Raw genomic sequence first — 22,690 nt, 5'->3', positions numbered from 1 at the left:
CAGACCACCACATTCTTACATGCATTTTTTGGTTTTCTAGGCATGATGGCAGTCTGTGAGGCATGTACTTTTTTTCTGACAAGAAAGCTGAATTCCAGAGTGGTACACTGTGTCTCTTATGGAATCTCATTTATAAGACTTAGTGAAGTTCTTCTCTGCAAAACTCACGTCCTCCCATATTTCTTGAGCTTTTGTGGCCTGTAATCAGGCTAGATTTTCTACTACATTATAGATTATAAACTCATTGAAGACTGGAACTGACTTTACTTTTGTGTCCTTATGCCTAGCCAGCTTAGTGGGTGGTATGGTAAATACTTAGTAAATGTTTCTGAAAAATGAATAAATGGATAAATGAATGACTATTTAATATAGAGCTGGATTACATGACATGGGTCTTTAAATTCAACACTTGGGAGGCAGATTCAAATAGATCTCTGTGAGTTCCAGGCCAGCCAGGGTTATATTAGTGAGATTTTTATCTCAAAAAAAATACATAAACAAAGTGGAGAATGATTGAGAAAAAAATCCACAGTCCAGCTCTGCCTCCATACAAACACATGTGTGCGTAACTACACACATGCACACACATACAAAGGGAGGAAGGGAGTTTTAAGCTAAAGATGAGTAAATTGTAGAAATCATACAACCTGACTCTGATTTATTATAAAGCTACAACAATAAAGACAATGTGATATTGATTCAAGGGTAGATGTATGATTAAATGGAACAGAATTAACAGTTGAGAAAAAGGTGCAACCATTTATGGGCAATTGAATTTCCTTCTCTTATTTGAGACAGGGTCTCACTCATGTAGCCTTGGCTGGCCTCAAACTCATGGAGATCTGCCTGCCTCTGCCTCCCAAGTGCCAGGATTAAAGGTGTGTGTCAACACAACCAGCTCTGGTCTGAATTTCTTTATAATCATTATCACCCATTTGAAACACTAAGTTATCTCTATACCTAAATGATGGGTGTACGATGTGGGAGGAGGAGAGTGTGTGCCTGGGAGTGCAGGTGCCAGCAGATGTCAGTTTCCCTGGAACTTGAGTTATCAGTGGTTGTGCACTTCCTGCTCTGGTCACTGCAAACTGAACTCCAGTCCTCCGAAAGAGCAGCAAGTTCTCTTAACTGCTGAGCCATCTCCCCAGCCCTGGCAAGTAATTTTCAATGAAAGTGTCATAATAGTTCATTCAGGAAAAGGAAAATCCTCAAATAAATATGTTTTACTTAGTATATTATATGTAAAAATGTATCAGTTCCTACCTGCTATCATAGAAAAATTAATACAAAATGAATCATACCCCTAAACATAAGAGCTAAAACTAACACATGAAGAAGGATCAAGAAATATCTTTGAGAACGTATGATTTGAGGTAAGCTTTCTAATACAGGATAGATACAATGGGTATTAATATTAGAAGAAAAGATTTATAAATTAAATTTCTCAAGAATAGATTTTTGCTCTTTAAAGACGGTGGGGGGCATGGAAACATAGCCTAACAGAGTTGGAGGAAGCATTCTCCCTACACATAGATGCCTAGTTTATAAAGAACTCTGGTAATAAGACAACCCAGTTAAAAGTTGAGCCAAGAAAACCCAAAGTGAGGCACTCTCGGAGTGTACAGAATGACCAGTGTGTCTGTCAGGCTGCTCAGCAGTACAGTTGTCTGTCTCATAGATGCAAAGTTACGCCCCTGAGGCTCTCCACATGCCCTGGAACACAAGAGACTGCATCCTACATGTCCGTGTGCAGATCAGCCAGCCGGAAGGCTCAGGCATTACCACTGGAAATAGAAGAAAAGATAGTCATTCTACCAATTCTTTGGCAGTGTCTGCAAGTTAACCATACCATCACCCTTTATTTTTTTTCTGTTTTTTTTTATTTAAATTAGAAACAAGCTTCATTTACATGTCAATCTCAGTTCTCTCTCCCTCCCCTTCTCCCCAGATCCCCACTGACCCCCCATCCCAACCCCTTTCTGCTCCCCAGAAAGGGTGAGGCCTTAGGGGATCTTCAAAATCTGTCATATCGTTTGGAGCAGGGCCTAGACCTTCCCCAGTGTGTCTAGGCTGAGAGAGTATCCCTCTGTGAGGAGAGGGCTCCCAAAGTTCATTTGTGTTGTGTACTAGGGGAAAATACTGATCCACTATCAGTGGCCCCATATATTGTCCAGACCTCCAAACTGACTTCCTCCTTCAGGGGTCTGGAACAGTCCTATGCTGGTTTCCCAGCTATCAGTCTGGTGTCCATGAGTAACCCCTTTTTCAGGTCAGCTGTTTCTGTGGGTTTCTCCAGCCTGGTCTTGACCACTTTGCTCATCACTCCTCCCTCTCTGCAGCTGGATTCCAGAGTTCAGTTCCGTGTTTAGCTGTGAGTTTCTGTGTCTGCTTCTGCTTCCATCAGCTGCTGGATAAGGCACTAGGATGGCATATAAGGTAGTCATCAATCTCATTATCAGAGAAGGGCTTTTAAGGTAGCCTCTCGACTATTGCTTAGATTGTTAGTTGGGGTCAACCTTGTAGATCTCTGGACATTTCCCTAGTGCCAGAATTCTCTTTAAAACAGTTTATGCTGGAGAGGATGTGGAGAGTGCCAACTGGTACAGCCACTTTGGAAATCAGTATGGCAGTTCCTCAGGAAAATGGGAATCAATCTACCACAAGATCCAGCAATTCCACTCTTAGGCATATACCCAAAAGATGCACATTTCATACAACAAGGACATCTGCTCAACCATGTTCATAGTAGCATTATTGGCAGTAGCCAGAAACTGGAAGCAAACTAGATGCTCCTCTACTGAGGAATGGATGGAGAAAATGTGGTACATTTACACAATGGAGTACTACTCAATGGAAAAAAAAAAAAAAAAAAAAAAACAATGGAATCTTGAAATTGACAGACAAATGGATGGAACTAGAAGTAACCATCCTGAGTGAGGAAACCCAGTCCCAAAAAGACAAAAATGGTATGTACTCACTCATATATGGATTTTAGACCTAGAGCAAAGGATTACCAGCCTACAATCCACACCGCCAGAGAAGCTAGGAAAGAAGGAGGACCCTAAGAGAGACACACATGGTCCCCCAGTGAAGAGGAAAGGGATAAAATTTCCTAAGCTAATGGGGATCATGGGGAGAGGGAGTTAGAAGAAAGAGAAGGGGAGAAGGAGGGGAGAAGAGGACAGGAAGGAGCAGGAAGACCTAGTCAGGGAAGGAACGGTGAAGAACAGAAAAGGGATACCATCACAGAGGGAGCAGTCACCCTTTATTTTAATTGATAATGATTAAGATTGAGGGCAAAGAATGAAAGAAATTTAAATGCATACAACTTCATTTTTCCATAAACATTGTTTTGTTAAATGTTTATAGTCTCTTTCATCTCTCTTTAAATAACCCTTTCCCTGTTTTAAGGTACACTTGTATACATTACTATGCACATTGATGACTTAAGGAAGTTATCAGGAAAATGTGGCTTAGTAAGAAAAGTCATGTCCTTTTAGTTAGCAAAGGGAATCACTAGAAACAATGATGCCAGCAGCATGGGCAGTAGAAGCAAACCACAGCTGTAGGTACCCTTTTGTGTTAGCTGTGTGTGTTATTCCCCAGGGCCTTTTGTGGTGTGCCTATGCATGCTGTGCAAGCCCTGCCCCTGTGCTACAGCCCAGTCCTCCAGTGCTCTTTAAGGAGCCTGAGAACAACAGTGAGGACATTTTAGTCAGAGTGTGTGCACACACAGGCAAGCCTTTCATAATTTTAGAAAAAAAAATTATAGGGATTTGATGGCATTGTAAGATTCTGTGGTATAAAAATCTTAGTTTATACATAATGTTTTAATAACACATCCATTATGCTTCCAAAATCACTGTGTATAAGTATAGTGCATAAGTTTTTTAAAGAAAAATTTCTAATGCATTAAAACCCCAGATGTGCTTAATGATCTTGCTGTTGCTCCATTTAGTGGTCAGTAGTGATACTTGAGAATTGCATTCTGGGCTTGAGAGCACAGTTTATAGCAGGGTCAGGCTCTGTGGCCATTGTTGAGAGAGACAGCCATTTATGCTTCCCTGCTGCAGGATAATGCTTGTCTCAGTTTCAGAAGACATGTTTTGGCAACCTGGTGGGACATCGCCTGAATCCTCAGCTCAAGCTGAGTAAACTACACAGTTGGAACTGAAGTCCAAAATAAATTTTAAATGGTTTCATAGGAAGACGTAAACTTATTGTCTGTGAACTGCGTCATGATCCTAGCAGCAGTAGGCTTTCGCCAAAGCAGTGAGTGATCACTGCTGGTTATCTTGTCCAGTTTATTAGTTGTCACTAAAATAGCACAAATTGCAATTCCTAGTGCAAACTCAACAAAAGGGCCATGAGGTTCAACTTGACAATTGTTTTTCAGCTGACTCTTGGTAAGTTTTGTAAAGATTTAAGCACAAATGCATAGACACTGCTAAAGAGCGAGTTCTTCAATTTAATCCACTTGACATTTCCCGAGCGACCATATGATCTCCTCACTCTGTATGCCTCCTGCCCAGCACTTGTCATTGCCTTTGATAACTGTCAAGCAGTGACAAATCTTTTGTTGTTGTTCAAGTAGTTGGTTTCAGTCCTGATTAAAGATTGCTCTTGCTTTTATTTATTTATTTTGGGGGGTAGTGATGAGGATGGAACACAGGTGATCCATAACCCAAAGATGCAGCAGTTAGAAGTCAGATATGGAGTTTGGCTCTGAGTTTGGCTTATCTCCATATGGTAGCGCTTAGGGCTAATAGGTACGTACATGTGTCACCATGAAGGCACATGCATGAAACAAGCAAAGCGTCTCCTAAGCTAACACCTCATCCCGGTCATTCACTAGTGAAGAAATGCTCAGAAGTTCAGGGGAATCAGTAGCCTCCCAAATGATCTGTCTCAGCTTCTAGTTTAAAGCTCTCCGTTTTAAAATCTGCTGTGTGCCCATGAGCCCAAAATACTGAAAGACTCTACTTCATGAAGGCCATAAATCCCATTGTGGGGTTAAAGATCAGATTTCACTTGGAGCTGACAATGACCCAGTAACACATGCTCATAATTGACTGTCATATGAGAAGGTGGCATGTGTACATGCTCATCAGCCCTAAGTGCTACCGTGTGGAGGTTAGCCAGACTCTGTATTTGATCTCCTCTAACTTCTACATCTTTGTGTTATTAGATCACTCATCCTGACTACACCGTGTCCTCACTCCTCATCCTGACTACACTGTGTCCTCACTCCTCATCCTGACTACACTGTGTCCTCACTCCCCATCCTGACTACACTGTGTCCTCACTCCTCATCCTGACTACACTGTGTCCTCACTCCCCATCCTGACTACACTGTGTCCTCACTCCTCTTCCTGACTACACTGTGTCCTCACTCCTCATCCTGACTACACTGTGTCCTCACTCCTCTTCCTGACTACACTGTGTCCTCACTCCTCATCCTGACTACACTGTGTCCTCACTCCTCATCCTGACTACACCGTGTCCTCACTCCTCATCCTGACTACACTGTCCTCACTTCCTTAGGAGAGGGGACCTGACCTTTCCACCAAATGTTCCTAGTGTTTGGTGCAGGTAGATGTCTTTTTGATGTTTCATAAATAACAAATTAGTAAAGCCTTGCTTCTCTGCTGTCAGTTGAGTTCTGTTTTTATTCCATTCCTTTTCCTTTAAAACTTTTGCTGCCATTAGTTATGTATTTTCATTGTGCTATGTAAGTTCCTGAGTGTGAAAGTCCAATGTTGTTCCTATCATCTTTTTGGTTTTTTGAGACAGGGTTTCTCTGTGTCTTTGGAGGCTGTCCTGGAACTAGCTCTTGTAGACCAGGCTGGTCTCAAACTCACAGAGATCCGCCTGCCTCTGCCTCTTGAGTGCTGGGATTAAAGGTGTGTGCCACCACTGCCTGGCTTCTCACATCATTTTAACATAACCAAGTATAGGTTTGTGGATTGAACTTGTGAAATTAGCCAGTAACAACTAAAATTGTGCACATGGTGTCAATTGTATTTATTAAGCCCAAGAAGTTGAAATTATTTAGATTGTTGCTACTCTATTTATATTTTTCTGGGATTTTACATATTAGGGAGAAAAACTGCTTTAGAAAACAATAGCTACAATATGAGTATTACTTTTGAAATGTTTAACCTGAGATTTTTCTCCATTTATTAAGCAAATTTAATATATTTAAATTCAATGCTACCTGATTATTCTACAAGATATAATGACTGGTTTTGTTTTCTCCAATATTCATAAAGGTACCATTGGATACAACCAGCGAAATAGAATTGATACACTTATGTATCTACTAGCATATCCACAAAAACCCATGGTTAAAACAAAAACCATTGAGTTGATAGATTTTGAGAAATTGCCAGCGGGACAGAATGCAACTGTTGCTGTGATGAGTTACAGTGGCTATGACATTGAAGATGCCCTTGTTCTGAACAAGGCCTCCCTAGACAGGGGTAAGTGGATTCACAGAGCTTGAACACCAGAGTTAGTACAGTAAGTGACGATTATTGGTGTTAGGATGCAGTGCAGGGTTCAAATTATTTGAACTTTATACACAAAATAGAGCTGTTGTATACTTTTTATTTAAATTGAGAATTTCATATGAGTACTGTATATCATTCCCACCCCCCCTTTTTCCCTCCTTCATCACCCCCATTCAAATTTAATAACTTTTTTATTTTACACACACACACACACACACACACACACACACACACACACACACACACACACACATGTAAAATGTCTAAGGTCCATTTAGTGTTACTGTTTGTACATGTGTTTAGAGCTGACAACTTGGGGTTGACTAGCCGGCTATCAGGGAGCTCTCCCCTAGAGAAGACCAATTTCCCTTTCTCAGCAGCCATTGACTGCCTTTAGCTCTTAAGCTCGGGGTAGAATTTCCCCTGTCCATCTCGGCACATGAACTAGTGTTGTCATTGTGTGGATCTTGTTTAGGTAGCCATTTTGTTGAAGTCTCATGGGTGCAGGTTACTGCCATGTGTAGAAATTGTAAGACCTGTTATACTTTTGTGTTGATTTTGCTTGCTTGGTTTTTAATGGCTGCCATTGAAAAAATGTATTAATGTTTAACTTCAGGATCTTTATTACTTTGTTTTATTAGTAGCTTGAAAGTTTCTCAAAGAGAAAAACAAATGAGATTTTTTTTCCTACCAGGAATTAAATAGTACATGAACTCATATTTGTTTCTAATGTATCATGTAACAGTAAACCTGTGTTTGGGGGGCAGATAGAAAAAGCTGTTACTAACCAGCTTAACCCCAAGTCTGTGGTACATTTGTTAGCCAAATGTCAAAAGCTAGGATTGTGTATTATCCTTATCATGTAGTTTTTGTGCTTTTTTCTTCTTCACTCCTTTTAACGTTTTACTTTCACAGGTCACTACTTCATGCCCTAATGAGCACCACCTGGTCTGCAGGCTGACTTCTGTATTCATTCTCTAGTTCCTTCCCTCTCTGGCATACCCACAATGCCTCCCCTTCCCTCTCCCTAGTTGCTAGGCAGCCATAATAGTACTCCTAGATATGTGTCACCGGCATTAATGTTAGCCGCACTGAATTTATGCCCCTTTTTTCCTCCAATGACAACAGCCATGCTTTAGAACTAGATATTTTCCTTTCTGATTAACTGGTAACGTTGATGTGGAAATCTGAAGACTGTGATGTTTATCAGAAACTCTGAACCACAATTTAATGATCAGAGTTTACCCTTCACTAGCTTTTAAGCTTTCGCCTATAAATAAAATGTCCATTTACGCTTAGAAGAAACCACACGATGATTTTGTACAGTTTGGATTCACATGCCCTGCAGCATGCTGCTGCTAATGGCTGTTGTATCACAGTTTCAGATAATGCAATCCTTGCAGAGCAGCTGGCTCTAAGCTGGGTTTGCTGTGGCTGCACAGGTCACTGGGAGCCAGGATGATGAGAACCACCCAGAGACTTACAAATGACTCTTATGTCCCTTACATTTTTTCATCCCACAGTCACCTTCACATTTAAAAGAGGTGAGGCAAGGAGCCAGTGTTTCCTTCGAAAATAAGTATTATTTTGTTTTCTTGCTTAGATCTAACCATAAATGCCAGAATCCAAGAAAGGAAAACCTTTCAGGGAGGCTTAGCAGAAATTATACACAGAGGGTTTATGCCGAGCATCCAGGCTTGAGAGTTGGTGGGCTTGGTCAGTTTTCAGGTGTGCTACCAACTTCCTGAGTGATTGTGGCTGTTAATTTTCTGGCCCTCACTGAGAGTACCTGTAAAAGAAACAGATGGTAAAGGTGATTGCTAAAGCCCTTTGAAATTCTGGTGTTTTGTGGCATTGTGTTGCCTTCCTCCAACATGATCTAGTGGATTGCATGCTGGAAAGTGGGAGTAGAAATCACAGAGTTTATGCAGATGGTTGGCAGAGAAGGATGAGCCAGTCTTTGTGTTGTTCCTTGGGTTTTGCCAGTTTCAGAGTTAGCAACAGTAACGTAGTTTGAGGTTTGGTTTTCCATTTTGTTTTTGGAAGTGTGAGGGAGCAACTTATTGAACACTGTCGTAGTCTCGTATTACTGGGGATTCTGATCCATTTGGGTTTCTTTTCAGGTTTTGGGCGTTGTCTTGTATATAAAAATGCTAAGTGCACATTGAAACGATACACCAATCAGACCTTTGATAAGGTGATGGGTCCCATGTTGGATGCTGCTACCAGAAAACCCATCTGGCGACATGAAATTTTAGATGCAGATGGCATTTGTTCTCCAGGTAAAAATGCTTAAAAAAAATAATGATTTTCAGTGTATACTTTTTGAAATTTGGGAGTTATTTAACAGTATTTCTGAATTGTTGGTAACTGGGGCAGGAAGAACTAATGTGTAATGCTCCCATCTAGATTCAGCTAATGTGATTATTGTCAATGAGTTTCCTTCCAATCTGTTTTTTCTGTGCATTATGTATGCTTTCCCATAGCAAAAATGTATTTTGGCATAATCTTAAATTCAGAAAAGCCAAACTTGAAACACTGTTTTGAATAAGGTCTTGTCTCTGTATCTAGCTGGTATTTCTTAATTATTCATTTTGCTTATGGTCTGACTTTGGACTGTTCTTTCCCTAAAAGAAATGACTTCATTATAATTGCAAATGTGTAATGAATTTGCTTGTATAGCACACAGCCCTTGCCTTAGGTTCTACAGGCTGTTATAGAAGGCTGACATTGATCATTGGATCACACACAAGCAGGTCAGGTTACATCTAGTGTAAGGAATCATAGAGATAACTATGAGACCATTGTGTGACAAGAGAATTTGCCCCAGTGTGGAAGATCTGTGGAGTCTCTAAGGAAATGAGCTGATGTCTGCAGATGGGTGAGAAGTGTCTGCTGAAAAGATGGAAAAGTAGGATCAAAACCTATGCGAGCGTTCATTAGTTTGGTTATCTGAAAGGAAGAGAGCATAGCAGGGCTATGCAGAACACAGGGACAGTCACCTCCCACAAAACCTAGTCATTGCTGAGCCCTGGGTGGACAGTCCTGTAGAGAGCTATGATTACCCCCAAGCCACACAGGTGTTAGTTCCCTTCAGTCTGTCTACCTTTGTTTCCTGGAAGTTTCAGTGAAGTGTTAATTAACACTGATCACTGTGGCTTTGAAAATAAGTGTGATGATAGTTATTTAACTAGCTGATCTTAGAATGGAAATAGCAAAACCAGAGATGTTTCTTCTTCCTTTCCAAGGTAAACTGATGGTAACTTGGTTCTGATTGAAATGTCTACAGATAGCAAGTGCTCCTAATCTATTCTGATACCAAAAGATATGCAAATTTGCAGTTGACTGGGATGGTGTTCCCCTGTTTTCCAGTCTTTTAAGTCAGTTTCTTATTGATGGAAGTGGGTTTCACTGATATGTTGTAGGGGAAGCTGTAGCCACGCCTACTTAGGGGCTGTCTACAGGTGTGCCTGACCACGCTTTCGAGGGTGTGGTCAGGGTGACGTAGAGTGAGACTTTCAGGGGACTGCGTTTTCTCTTTTGGTTTCTCTTTTGTACTTGCGGTACAGACTGCTGCCACACCGGCTGGCTAGGTTGCTCTGTAAGGCTTTTCCCTATTAAATACCCTTATATTTCTACCTGACTCCGTATTGGTAATTTTCCATTATATCTGGTGTCAGAAGTGGGATTGTAGTTCAGAGTCAGTATCTAATTAATCACATTGTGATTTCCATCTGAATTTTTTCTCTTACAAACTTATTGCTGAAACCTGTTGAACTTTACTTCCCATTGGGATGGCCTATGTCTTTCTTCTGTATCTGGATTTCATAAACCAAGTCTGACCATAGTTTTGTGCCCGGAAATCTTGCATTCCACATAAATGATAATGATCTGTTTAAGACTCTTTTCTTTTTCTTAGGTGAGAAAGTAGAAAACAAACAAGTACTTGTAAACAAGTCCATGCCCACAGTGACTCAGATTCCTCTGGAAGGAAGTAATGTGCCACAGCAACCACAGTACAAAGATGTCCCTATCACGTGCGTATTGCTTATGCCTTGATGAAACCTACAGATGTTTGCAAAAAGAATGGATGGGGGAAAGTGAATGTCATATATGATTATGTATCATGTATAAGTTATATGATCCTTATAAAAAGGAAGAACTAGAAACACCAATTTTGGATATCTTTTCTTATATGAAAACAGTATGTCATGAAAGATAAACTAAAGCATGGAGTCATGCAGTTCATATAGCCTGGCAAGAGGAATAAGCCATATAGACTGGAGTTTCAAACAGAAGAAACATCAAGAACACTAGGTATAAAAGGCCCAGGTTTAGAGAATTAGTATAGCTTGCTATTGCTAACATATGGGAGAGTTTGCAATTCATTCTGCAGAGTGATACAACCAGAGTTGTGCTCTAGAAAAAGATGAAACTTAAGCCACATCATAACATCACCAATGTACTAGAATTGAGCTGTTTCTAAGATTAGTTCTAGTTGTATATTGTCTCACCTGGGGAAACATTTAAATCCTTTTTGTTTTCTCTATGATGAAAAGGTTAATTTTGTTAATCTCTAAATTTCTTCTCAGCTCAGGGGTGGGAGGTGGGCAGTATAGAACAGAGATTGGCAAAGACTTTGAAAGAGAAGTGCCATTGCTGCCATGATGATAGCTGCCTACTGTACTGGTCAGTTTTCTGGGCATCCTACATGTGAGAGCTTAGTTAGTCCTCCCATCCTGTGACATGTTCTCCTAGGATCTGATGGTGTGGGAATGGAAGCAAGGAGAACATGGGTGATATCACAAGGTCACCTGGGTATACATGGCAGAGGTGGGACTTGAATACACAGTCTGGCATCGTGAGACCTGTGCTAAATGTAGCAGTGTGGGAGAACCATGAACTTGTTTATGGGATAGGAGAGCATACAGCTTGCTTGGGAATGGGTCCCTGGTACCACATCCCTCCGGGGTGGATTTGTTCTGTGAAGATGGAGGTTTCTGTCTGGCCAGATCCTGCCACCCATCAGCCCCAAATAAGCACACAGATGCTATATTAATTAAGAAACTGTTGGCTGATGACTTAGGCTTCTTATTGGCTAGCTCTGTCTTAATTACTATCCCATTTCTATTAATCTATGCATTACAACGAAGCTGTGGCTTACCTGTAATCCTGCATGTTACTCACTGGGCAGCATGACATCTCTTTGAGGCTTCTCCCTGCCTCCTCCCTCAGAATTCTCTCTTCTGGTAGCCCCACCTATCTTCCTGCCTGGACCTGGTCAATTAGTGTTTTATTCATCAACCAATAAGAGAAACATATACAGAAGAACATCCCCCATCAGTTCTGTCTCACCTAAAGGAGACAGATGTTCAAGACTTCACTTCCCTTCTCCTTACCTTCATTTTGTTCATTCTTCAAGAGCCCTTACTTTGCTGTTTTGTCTTGTCTTTCCATATTATCCACCTGTTTTTAAAATCAATTTCTTTACAACATAGAAAATGTACTTAGATGTTTTTATCACCTTAGAAGAAAGCTGGTCTCTACTTGGGGTTCATTCCTTGCTAGTTTCCCTTACATTTCTCTTTCTTTTCTGAGTCACCCCTGTTCCTGCTTCTCTTCCCCACTCCCAAATTCCTGTCTCTCTATTCCATTGAAACAGCTCTAGAGTAGGTAGTCAAAGACAGCCTGGCTTCTTTTCAGTAAAGGAGTATTTTTTGAGCACTGTTAATAGTGCTCAAGGAGGTATTCTAGTTACCAAGACAGCAATGAGCTAGCCAGTGTCATCTGTGCCCTTTGGAACTCACAACCTAGTGCAGGAAGAGAAATAGACAACTAAGGAAACCCAGAGTTGGGCAGATTTGCCAGTCAGTAACATTTTCTGTTCCAGTCTTGTATCTAAGCCTTTGTTTCCAATTCACCCAGTATACCTAGTGTGTAGCTTGCACTGATCTTTCTAAAACATTTGTACCACTGTAAGACCTTTCCCCTTGATTTCATGTTTAGCACTGTCTCCACCTAACCCTCCTGCTAGTTATACTCACTCACAACTTCTTCTCCAGTGTGGCCTGCTAGCAACATTGTCCCTTTTCTGGATCTGTTTCCCAACTTGAAGAAACCTAACCCTCACTCCCTGGCTCTTTATTGATGTCTCTCAGAAGGACATCTGCCTGTTGCTGGCTCCATATAGCACCTGAGCCAAACCTAGGCCAAACCATCTTCCTCCCTAGCCTAAAACTGGCTTTTCCTAATCTCTTTTGGTGGTGATAGACACCACAGTCTAGCCAGTCACTGACAGTACAAACCCTGTGCTTTCCTTTCTCCTGCCACAGGAGCCATTTCAATAACTCCTATTGTGTGTTCTATTGCATGTACTCACTCACATACACACACTCAGAGACACACACCCACTTTCCCATACACATACATTCACACATACACACATACACTTAACACACTCACACATGTACACACTCACATACATACAATACACTCACTTCTGAGGTCATTGGGTTCTACTTCTGCCTGGGCTGTTACTTATTGTTATCTAGTTACCCAAGCTGTTTGCTCTCTACCCCTTCATGCTATATGTTAGCCTGTGGAGTACCCAAGTAATTTTTTTTTTTTTCTGAACTTTTCATCTGGCTCTGTGACTCTTTTGAGAAAATAGAATAAAATTCTAAATGACAGGGTTGCCTATGGGGAGGGTTTCTTAGTGTGCCTCTTGGCTTTGCCTTATATACACACTAGTCTGCATTTCTAGAAAATTGTTTCTTCAAAGCATACTGTTCACTTTGGGGCCACTCACATTGGCTTAGGCCACTCCCTCTGCCTGAGCAGGTCTCACCTCTAGAATCACCTCTGTCTACCATCATTGTCATCCTAGGCTCCAGCAGTTGATAGCTCCCTGGACTTCTGGTTCCCTTAACACAGATTGACCATTCTCCCTCTTTCTTACTGGAAGCAAGCTGCTTTTGTGCAGGAACTCCATCCTTTAATGGCTGTGTGTCCATACTCCGGGGATCTGACTTTTGGTGGACTGCTCACAATGTCTGTTGTGTAAAAAATACACGAGGCAGGCTGTGTGGGAGACAGTACCAGTGTAAATGGTCAGTACGATGAAGGACTGTTGGAAAAGTGATCAGGCACTCAAAGCTGAATCTGATACTCTTCCCTGGAAGCTGCGCTCTGCGCATGAGACAAGTATAAAGTCTCAGAGCATCTGTTAGTGTTGTCTGTAATATAGGAATAACTGTGAGATCGTCATACATGTATAACACTATCAAAGGAGAACAAAAGTTTAATGTTAAAAATAAGAGTAACTTTTCAGAGCATGAGAGGAGAATATCAAAATATTTTGTGGTAGGATTGAAGAGATATAAGGGTGACAGATTGACAAAGGGCTTTAGAAGCTATTTTAGAGACTTTGTTGTCACATCAGGTACAAAGGTGCAACAGATTCCTACATTGAGAAAGTGATGATCTCTTCCAATGCTGAGGATGCCTTCCTCATCAAAATGCTGCTGAGACAGACGCGGCGTCCAGAGATCGGAGACAAGTTCAGCAGTCGTCATGGACAAAAAGGTAACTAACACCCAGTTTTTACTTTTGGCTCTCAGAGTCACCTGTCAATACATTAGTGACATTTGGAGGTATGTATGTATGGTAAAGGTGTTTATCTGATCATTTATTTCATTTTCATTTCATTCATGCCCAGAATTATAAATTGATACTATGCCCTTTGAAGTGCATATGAAGTAATTGTGATTATCTTATGAAAGGCACCGCATTCTGTTGTCACAGAATTTCAGTTCTAGAAGGTCCCTCAGAACTGAATATCCCTTTATTAACAGTTTTGATTATTCTCATCTTACTTACTATGTAGACAGAACAGAATTGACAGGCTAGAAAATGTCAGTATTCCTTACACGAATTCACACCATAGCAGAACATCCCATTCTGCATCAACCTACATATGTCACATTATTGTCCTGGCTAATTTGATGTCAACTTGACACAAGCTAAAGTCATCTGATAGGAGAGAACCTCAATTAAGAAAATGCCCCCATAAGATCTGGCTATGAGACATTTTCTGAATTAGTGATTTATGGGGTGTGCCCAGCCCATGGTGGGTGGTGGTTCTATCCCTGGGCATGCGGTCCTGGATTCTATAAGAAAGCAGACTGAGCAAGCCATGATGAGCAAGCCAGTAAGTAGCACCCCTCCATGGCCTCTGTATCAGCTCCTGCCTCCAGGTTCCTGCTCTGCTTGAGTTCCTGTCCTGACTTCCTTCAGTGATGAACAACAATGCTAAAGTGTAATCCAAATAAATCCTTTCCTCCCCAACTTGCTTTTGGTCATCGTGTTTCATCACAGCAACAGAAACCCAAACTAAGGCACATACTCAAGCTGATTTTATAGTGAACAAAGAATTAGAGACTAGTAAGCATGTCAGTGGTTATCTACTAGGTACTGGTCTCCCTAAACTTACTGAGGTTGGCAGAAAGGGGTTCTTCCAGTCATAAAACGTAATGAAGCCTTTTTTAGAGCAGACGCTGAGTAAGTACTTGGTAAGAGTATCTGAGTAAATAGGTGAGGGTTGAAACTACCTTTAATTTTTGATGGGTGGGTTGCCCTTAGGTTTTCCTGAAACACCCTGAGTCTGCACACAAGCATGGACAGGGCACTGCTGTCCCCAAAACACCCTGAGTCTGTGCACAAGCATGGACAGGGCACTGTTGTAGATCTGAATCCCAGTCTGTAACCTTCGTTAAACATGGGCCTCTAAGTGAAATGTCAGGAAACTCTGTGCTGTGGTGTTTTCCCAAACTTAGTATGACAGCAGAGCCTCTGCCTCAGTTGTCTGCTTAGTAGTTTTGGAGCTCTGTTTGCTCTTAGGGCCTCTGACATGCATATTTCTCTGTGAAACTGAAGGAAGTTCTCCCGGGGTGGCTGACCTTTTGCTCAGTGAGGACTCTGTCTTTCCACTTTTCTTTTTCCAGATGGCATTTAATCCAAGGGAAAACCTCTTGATTAGCCCTCATTCCCTTGGTAACCCTGTCTTAACGGTTTATCAGATTTATTGAAATGCCAGGAGGCAGAAAAGGAAACAGCCAAACAGAAAAATAGGTAGCGTGCACTTTAACTGAATAATGAAAGACTAGGATGCTTGGATAAATAGAAATTTACTTGTAAACATGACTTTTATCAAATAATAAGTACACAGTGTTTTGTTATTTTTGTGTGTGTGTGTGTGTGTGTGTGTGTTGTGTGTGTGTGTGTGTGTGTGTGTGTGTGTGTGTGTGTGTGTGTGTATGTCTAATAGTGCTTGTGTGGAGGTTAGGGGACAGCTTTCAAGAGACCCTCCCTCTATCACGAGGGTTCTGGGGCTCAAACTCAGGTCATCAGAGTGGGCAACCAGCACCTTTACCACCTGAGTCATCTTAGTGGCCCATGCACGTGGTTAGTTTGTTGTATTTGTAAGTGGAGACTTGGGCTGGTGATACAATTCTGTGGTAGATGATTTCCCTCTTGAAGCCTTGTTCTTCCAGTGCTGCAAATAGAAAAGGAGGGCCCATATACTAAAAGAAATGCTAATCCTTGCTTTTCTTCCAACTGTGTCCCCCAGAAGCAACTCCATCCCATTTATACCTTCATGTTCCTAAGTATTCTTAGACAGATTCATTCATTTTAGGTGTTACTTATTGATTATTTGGTGGCTAGATGGAGCCACTAACTTAGCACCTCTTGAGATTAAACATCCTGCCCTAGCTCCCTGACGGTCAGAATTTTGAGTCGTTTAATTATATGGATAGTATCCAATACAAAATAAGTCACCATTCGAGTATCGCTCCTCTGTAGTAAATTTTTTCTGAAGTCATAATTTTCTCTCATTTATTTACAATTCTGGAGATCATCTATTTGTCTTTGTATTGTTCTTCCGTACCATCACCAGACTCTGCATAGTTTTCCTTGGGATCAGTAGTCTATTTAGGACACACAGGTTTCCCGTAAGAAACCTCCCTTCTTCCTGCTCCACACTACGATATTCGTTCTCTGAAGCAGAGCTTTTCAACAGTGGGAAGAACTCTGTTTGTAAAGCACCTGCTACACAAACAATGACTTCAGATACCAGGAGCAGCAATGCACACCTGTAACGTCAGCATGGAGGAGGAAGAGGCCAAGAGGATCCTGGGGGCTTGTACCAGCTAGTTTGACTGAATCAGGCCCCAGGTTCTGTAAGATACTCTGACTCGAAAAATATGGTTGGGATCAATTAAGGAAGACATCTGATGTTGAACAAGTGGGAGGACACACTTTAAAATAGTGTTCATGAACCAACAGTTGACCAGAGCCAGAAACTGTCTTATTCTCCTAAGTGTCGAGCAGCCATTTGCAGGAAGGCTGGGTGCACACTGTATTAGTATACTAAGGCTGCTTCAGCAAGCACCGCAGATCTGGAAGGCTAACAGCAGTGGTTAGATTTTCTTGCTATCTTGAGGCTGGCCATCCAAGAACAAGGTGTTAGCAGATACAGGTTTTCCTGAGGTCCTTGCATTTTTCCCTCCTCACAAACACCCATACCAGGTATATTAGATTAGTACTCGTCTCAGTGATTCCACCCAACAGTCATTACCTCTTTTGTTGTTGTTTTAGGGGAGGATTTTGAAGGTTTTGTTTGCTTGCTTTTGAGGCAATCTCACCATGTAGCCTTGGCTGACCTAAAGCTCACTATGTAGACTAGGCTGGCCTCAGACTCACAGAGATCCTCCTGACTCTGCTTCCTGATGCTGGGGTTGAAGTTGTGTGGCCACTAAACACAGCTGCATTCTGAAGTATACCGAGAGTTGGGGTGCCAGTGCACTCATGTGGGGAGACACAGGTGTGTGACCATTAAACACAGCTGCATTCTAAAGTATACTGAGAGTCAGGACACCAGTGCTAATGTGGGAGACACAGTCAGTAACAGACACCAAGCTGTTGACTTACAGAAACTGCTTCTCCAGTGCTGCTTACCTTTTTCTTCTCCCCCACACCTAGCCTCTTCTCCTTGTAAAATAGTTGTTCCTTAAATTATTGAGAAAAGGGTCATGGGAAGTAAATTTCATGAGGTCATGTATGCATAAACATGTCCTATCCTCTGTAGGCTTCTATGCTTTGTTGGGAATAGTCTAGCATGAAAATTGTTTTTCTGAGGACTTTGACAGTATTATCATGTAGTAGATCGAGTGTTACTCATTCACATAAACTATACATCACAGTAATCATCTGTGTGTATTGGTGTGTGTGTTGTATGTATATATGCATGCAGGTGCCATATGCACATGAGTGCACATGTTTGTGGAGGTTCAAGTTGGCATCTAGTATGTTTCTTTGCTCACTTTCTACCTTTATCTATTTGTTTATTTGTTTGTTTGCTTGCTTTTGAGAGTGGGTTTCTCAATGAACCTGTAATTCATTGATTAGGCTAGATTGACCTTTAGGGACCTATCTCCCGTAGCTCCTTGACTTCATCTGATCTGTGCTGCTATGCCTAGAATAGTCTGGGCAGCTTATAAGTACAGAAATTTGTTTCTTACAGTTCTAGAAGCTAGAAAACCCAAGGCCAAAGGTCCCGCATCTATTGGGGCTTTTTTAATTACGCCATCTTTAGCAGACAGTGAAAGGGCAAAAGGGAACACTGGAGAAAGCGTAAGATGCAGTTTGCAGCCTTGGATGCTTCTGAACTCAGCGCTAATCCATTCAGGGGGTGGCACCCTCATGCCCTAAACACCTTCCAGTAGGCCTCACTGCCCAGTACTGTTACATTGGGGTTGAAATTTTCCACACATCATTTAGGGAAATAAATCCAAACCATGGCATGCCAATGGCCTGAGCAGGCAATTTGCTGTTCAGTAAAATGGGCAAGAATCAGCAGGAACAATGTTTTGGAGTTAAACAAGGGCATGTGTTAAGAGTTTGAGCCTCAAGTTTGAGATGTCTGTTAGACTCTTAACGAAAGGAGGCAAGTGGGTATGAGACTGGAGCTAGAGGTTAGAGCTAGGGATAGAATTTTGGAGTCATGTATGTTGTTTGTCCCCAAATTTATACTGTGGCACTTTTGGTGTGCTGATGCTTTGCAAGTACTTTGTGTATGTTCTATGCTTTTATCTATACAGTTCTGGTTACTGCTGGGATTCCCACCATACAGAATGAGGCATTTGAACCTCAGGGAGGAGGTTTGCCAGGTACAGCTTAATGCTTGCAGAACCAGGATTTGAACCCAGAATTTTCTAAGTGTGTTGCCTCTTCCATTAAGCTGGCTGAAGGTGGCTGTTTTCTGTTCTGATGCCCCATGGTTGTTACCTCTGGAATAGCCACACTCCTGGAAATTTCTCCTTAGAAACAGTACAGCCTTTTCCTGAGACTGCATCTTCATATTTCTTTCAAATCCTTTCTGTGTCTCCTTGAGGGGAGCATCTCTTCAAAGTCTCTAGTTTTCCTAGATAAAACTGTTTCTCTGCCCCCAAAGCAAACACTCTATATGAATTTGTCTTGAACTGTCCAGAAGACACACTCCCCAAAACTGTTTCTCTGATGCCCCTTCCTGCTAAAATGAACTCACTGTGAATGTGCCTGTGCTCCCTTCTTTAACTGATCATCTGGTGAGACTCTAGTAGGTTGGCCGATTAAAATTCAGTCTCATGAATTAAATAAATAAATAAATAAATAAATAAATAAATAATGAAGAAAAATTCTGAGCCTTCAATTTTGACCATTCTCCTGATCATCTGGCTAGATGTGATAGCTAAGGCCCGAAGAAGGAATGGAGGAAGTGTTGGGGACAGTGATTATGGTAGCAGCACAACTCAGGTTGTAGAGCCTAAAGAGGACCTGGATGAGACCTAAGAGAGTTAGATATTGTCAAGTAAAATGAGAATTCACTGGAGATCATGATCCCTAGCACCAGTTATGCTCTTAATAATGAAATCTCAAGAGTTTGTGGAGTTCCGGGTATATCAGTCACACCATGATTCCTGGTGTGGAGTTCCGGGTATATCAGTCACACCATGATTCCTGGTGTGGAGTTCTGAGTGTGTTTGCCACACCATGATTCCTGGTGTGGTTGGTTTGTTTTGGTTCAGACACAACCTGGAGTAAGAACAGTGTGGTTAGTGGAGCTTTACGTTCACTCTTGAAATGTAGACTTGCTTAGAAATGTTACAGCATTGCCTGCAAGCTGACCCATAGGTCTTATCCAGGAGAAAATCTTCAGGCTGTTTTGATTTGATGTGTTTATCCTCTGCCTTTTAATATTCAAGAAGAAGCACAATTCTAGAGATGACCTGATTGGTTTGTTGTCTGGTTTGATTTGGTTTTTTTGGTTTTGGGTGGATTTTTGATTTTGGGGTTTTAAGGGCTGTTAGAGATTCTATTAGTACATGTATAATGCAGAGATTAGGTTACATTTCTGCACCAAATACCTCTTAAAATACCCTCTCTAGAAGTTATCAGCAACTTGAAGATTCTAGTTTCACAGAACATGAGTGTTGGTCTCCTGCTCAAGCATAGTCACTTCAAAGGGAACAGGATAATTAGCTAAATGGAGCAGCTGAGGACAGGAAGTTGAGCATTGGCAGCTCTATGCTGTGCATGATGAAAGAACTCTTGAAGGTTGAAGAAGACGGGATGAGTGGATAAACTAGAACAAGAGAATCCACAGCACAGCGTGTCCCTAGCAGTAGTGTGATAAGCAAAGACCGATGGGAAAGAGGAGGACCACTGTAGGAAGGAGAACGATCATCAGTCCCTGCAAAAACCCTCTGGACCCTCAGAAACCAAGGTTAGGCCAGACGTGGTGGCACACACCTTTAATCCCAGCACTTGTGGGGTAGGAGCTGGTGGATCTCTATGATTTCAAGGCTAATCTGGTATACAGAGCAAGTTCCAGGACAGCCAGGGTTACATAAGTAAGACCCTGTCTCACAAAACAAACAGGACTAAGCTGGCAGAGCCAGTGTTGATGAAGAAGAAAGTCTTGGGTGACCACTTGAAGATCAGAGGCAGGCCAACACACTCCGAGCACCTTTTGTTGCTAATAAAATTTCAGTCTGTCCACTATGATAGTCAGGGACTTTTCATGAACTACATACAGACTTCCTGGAGTCATCGCTAGATCTGTTATAAATGTCATCAGTGAGACTGTGGCAAGAGCTGGCCCAAAGAGCTTTTGATGAAGATTCTGGAGAGTTCTGGGCCTCTGGAGAGTTCAGTGAGGGCCTCCTCTACAGAAAAGGGTGAATGTGCTTTCATGTTTACAAAAGAAGCAAAGTCTCCTTTGGTTTTGAGTTCTAAGGGGGAGTTTTGATCTTTTCCATGTTTTATTTTTTTTTTCACTTGGAAGTGAAGCTGTGACTCCCATGGTTCATAAGTAACAACCATCCAAAGAGGCCAATAGAACAGAGGTGTGGATCTGAAGTGTTCTGTGTTTATATGAAATTCATTATCAGCTTTTTAGATGAAGATACAAAGAGATGTTCACATGATGCGTTACTGGAACCAAGTCTAGAGCTGCTAGTCTTCCGTTTTGAAATAGAAACAAGTGTATTAGATTCTTTGGCTTTTTATAAAACCTACACAAAGGGAACTTACTGAAGCCAATTTTTTAATTGGGGCCAAATAGTATTTTCATATTGAGAGTTTTCTCTGATAACGCCTTTTAGCTTTCATTCTTGGTCTTTTTTTTTAATTCTTTAGCAAACGATTACATTAGCCTAAGGAGTTAAGTTTCATCTCAGTGTCCAGGCAAAGAGAATTATTATATTTCTGGATATCCTTTCTGTTGCTGCCATTCACAATGAGCAAGGAAAGAGTAGACTCCTTTGATGTGGAGAGGAGAAAAGCAATATATCACTCTCCTGAAAGAACGTTTCTCAGTCTCTCATGTGAAAAAGGATTAGCACCTCCAACAAAGGTCCCGAAGATCACAGCACCGAAGCAATGCCAAGCAGTGTTTCTAAGGAAAAACTGTATTTGAGCAAGAGTGTTTGTCCTGGCAAACAGGAACTTTTTAATAACTGCAAATCTGAGATAATGACGTCCATTCCTTAGTGCCCCCCTCCATGCTCTGGGACCAGATAGCCAGTTAGGATGCTCTAACGCCATCCGTTGTTTTGAAGTAGAGCCTGGTCTCATCAAAACACAGTTTTTCACTTAGTGGTTCACTATATTGGTATATGTTGTATTTGTAGACAAAATTTTCTAGAGTAGTTATCTTTGACTCTTGCTCAAATAAGTTCCATTGAAAGATTGCTTGCCTCTAAAATTTATTCAGTAATCTACTATTAACTTACTAATATTTTGATGGAGTATATCTTAAAAGAAAAGTTTTGTCCTTAACTCTCCAGAACATGTAAAGTCCTTCTACAGTATTATGAAGAGACTGTGAGGAGTGGAAAAATGTTTATTCGTGTGTGCCAGAAAATCTGAGAGCAAAGTTTGTTTGTTAAACAAATTAAAAAGTTTTGCCAGACTGTCATTCATTATATGTTTTCTAAACTGGGTGAATCAGAAGATCTCGGCCTGGCTGAGATAACGACATGGCTGGCACCTTGTGCTCTCACAGCTTTTCTTGTTAAAATCCTCTGCCAGGCCACCTTCAGACACACTGATGTCTTTGGCTCCCTGGCTGCCAGACTGCTTGAATGGAAGTTTCTAAGTAGGAGGGAAGAGGGGGTGACTGATGAAAGTAATGGTAAGAGGTGCATTTTTCCAGCATTTCTAATACTTGAGTCCAAAAATAAATTCCAACAACTGACTAGTCTTTGAAATCTGGATTTGCCCGCATAGACACCTTATTGTAAGAAGCCTTTACTTAACCTGTTTTCTAAGAACAAGTTCTGATCTTCTATGGCTCACTGTAGCCCTCTGCCCTTTTAGTAAATACCCAACTAAAGCTTTGAAATTAGGGTGTTTAGTGTTTTATGGCCCAGAATAAAAATCTCCAATTCTGTTTCCAAATAGTGTAGGCTCAACACATTTCATTAAGTTCTTGACATGTGTATTTTGTAAAGTTCCTATGGTTATTGTTTTACAATAGCTGCTTCCAGAAGCATTGTAAGGGCTTCAATTAATCAGCCCTTTGTGTGCCTCAGACTATGCAAATTTATCACATCAAACCATTCAACTGCTCATGGGAA

At 41.3% G+C, this 22,690-nt stretch overlaps 1 protein-coding gene across 3 annotated transcripts in view; it reads left to right on the top strand.

The window, feature by feature from the left end:
• Positions 1 to 22,690, top strand: part of Polr3b (RNA polymerase III subunit B) — a 108,271-nt gene that overhangs the window by 66,483 nt on the left and 19,098 nt on the right. For all 3 annotated transcript variants that reach the window (XM_027392506.2, XM_027392507.2, XM_035450816.1), the window contains 4 exons: positions 6,273 to 6,482; positions 8,636 to 8,794; positions 10,432 to 10,549; positions 13,954 to 14,096. In XM_027392506.2, coding sequence (XP_027248307.1) covers positions 6,273 to 6,482; positions 8,636 to 8,794; positions 10,432 to 10,549; positions 13,954 to 14,096 — 630 coding nt within the window. The remainder of the gene's footprint in view (positions 1 to 6,272; positions 6,483 to 8,635; positions 8,795 to 10,431; positions 10,550 to 13,953; positions 14,097 to 22,690) is intronic.

The sequence above is a fragment of the Cricetulus griseus genome (genome assembly GCF_003668045.3).
Source record: "Cricetulus griseus strain 17A/GY chromosome 1 unlocalized genomic scaffold, alternate assembly CriGri-PICRH-1.0 chr1_0, whole genome shotgun sequence".
Lineage (NCBI taxonomy): Eukaryota > Metazoa > Chordata > Mammalia > Rodentia > Cricetidae > Cricetulus > Cricetulus griseus.
Note: the sequence above shows the minus strand (reverse complement) of the source record. Positions and strands in the feature narration are given on the sequence as shown.